At 41.9% G+C, this 863-nt stretch overlaps 1 protein-coding gene across 1 annotated transcript; it reads left to right on the top strand.

The window, feature by feature from the left end:
* Positions 1-846, top strand: LOC105460389. The gene has a single exon (XM_011706835.1). The coding sequence runs from the start codon at positions 1-3 to the stop codon at positions 844-846; it is 846 nt and encodes a 281-aa protein (XP_011705137.1).
* The last annotated feature ends 17 nt before the right edge of the window (positions 847-863 follow it).

Raw genomic sequence — 863 nt, 5'->3', positions numbered from 1 at the left:
ATGAATCATTTGAACGAATCATATCACGCATTTGAAGATTATATTGACGTTATCGCGGCACTAGATCCGAATGAAATACGTCAAACCGAATTCGCGAACATACAAGAACTATATAACGCTCTCATAGGTGTCGAGAACACCTTACACCCGTCCAACGTTTCGGAAGCAAGTACCAGCGCTTCGATCGATGAGACGCATACCGATGATATCGGATCCGCGACATTGATTAAAAAACAACTGATTGAATTACCCAAAGCGTCGTTACCGACATTCGACGGCAAATATGAGAACTGGTTGTCGTTCAAAAACGCATTTTATAGCATGATAGGATCACAGACCGATCTGTCCGATGCAGACAAGCTAAACTATCTGAAACTGGCATTAACCGGCGAAGCCGCTAGTAAAATACGTATTTTCGCGATGAAAAACCTAAATTACACCAAGGCGTGGGAATTACTCGAACGGGCGTATGAAGCCAGGTATGATGTGAAGCGGATTCTAATATCACGTCATTTATCGCTACTCTTAAATTTACCGACATTAGTTGAAGAATCCACAAGCGATTTATTCAAGCTCGCAGACGCTGCGCAACAACATGTGGCATCACTAAACACATTGGGGTTTTCCATCAATCCCGAAATGGTTATCACCATCTTAGAAAACAAGCTACCAAAGAGCGTATTAGAAAGGTGGGAGACAACTATTAAAAAAGACGAGTTTCCCCCACTCAGTCAAATGTACAAATTTCTGTACAAATCCGCGGTTTGCGCATCAAAACTCGAAATAATGAAAACAACCGAGACAGAAAGGGACAAGGGTGAACCTGAGTGTATTGAAATCGAATGACTATTCGAAACGATCGA

The sequence above is a fragment of the Wasmannia auropunctata genome, unplaced genomic scaffold (genome assembly GCF_000956235.1).
Source record: "Wasmannia auropunctata unplaced genomic scaffold, wasmannia.A_1.0 LD323134.1, whole genome shotgun sequence".
Lineage (NCBI taxonomy): Eukaryota > Metazoa > Arthropoda > Insecta > Hymenoptera > Formicidae > Wasmannia > Wasmannia auropunctata.
The sequence above is the reverse complement of the archived record's forward strand: the minus strand, read 5'-3'. Positions and strand labels throughout refer to the sequence as shown.

Coding starts and splice junctions, on each gene's coding strand:
- LOC105460389 (XM_011706835.1), top strand. CDS start 1: ATGAATCATTTGAACGAATCATATCACGCATTTGAAGATTATATTGAC.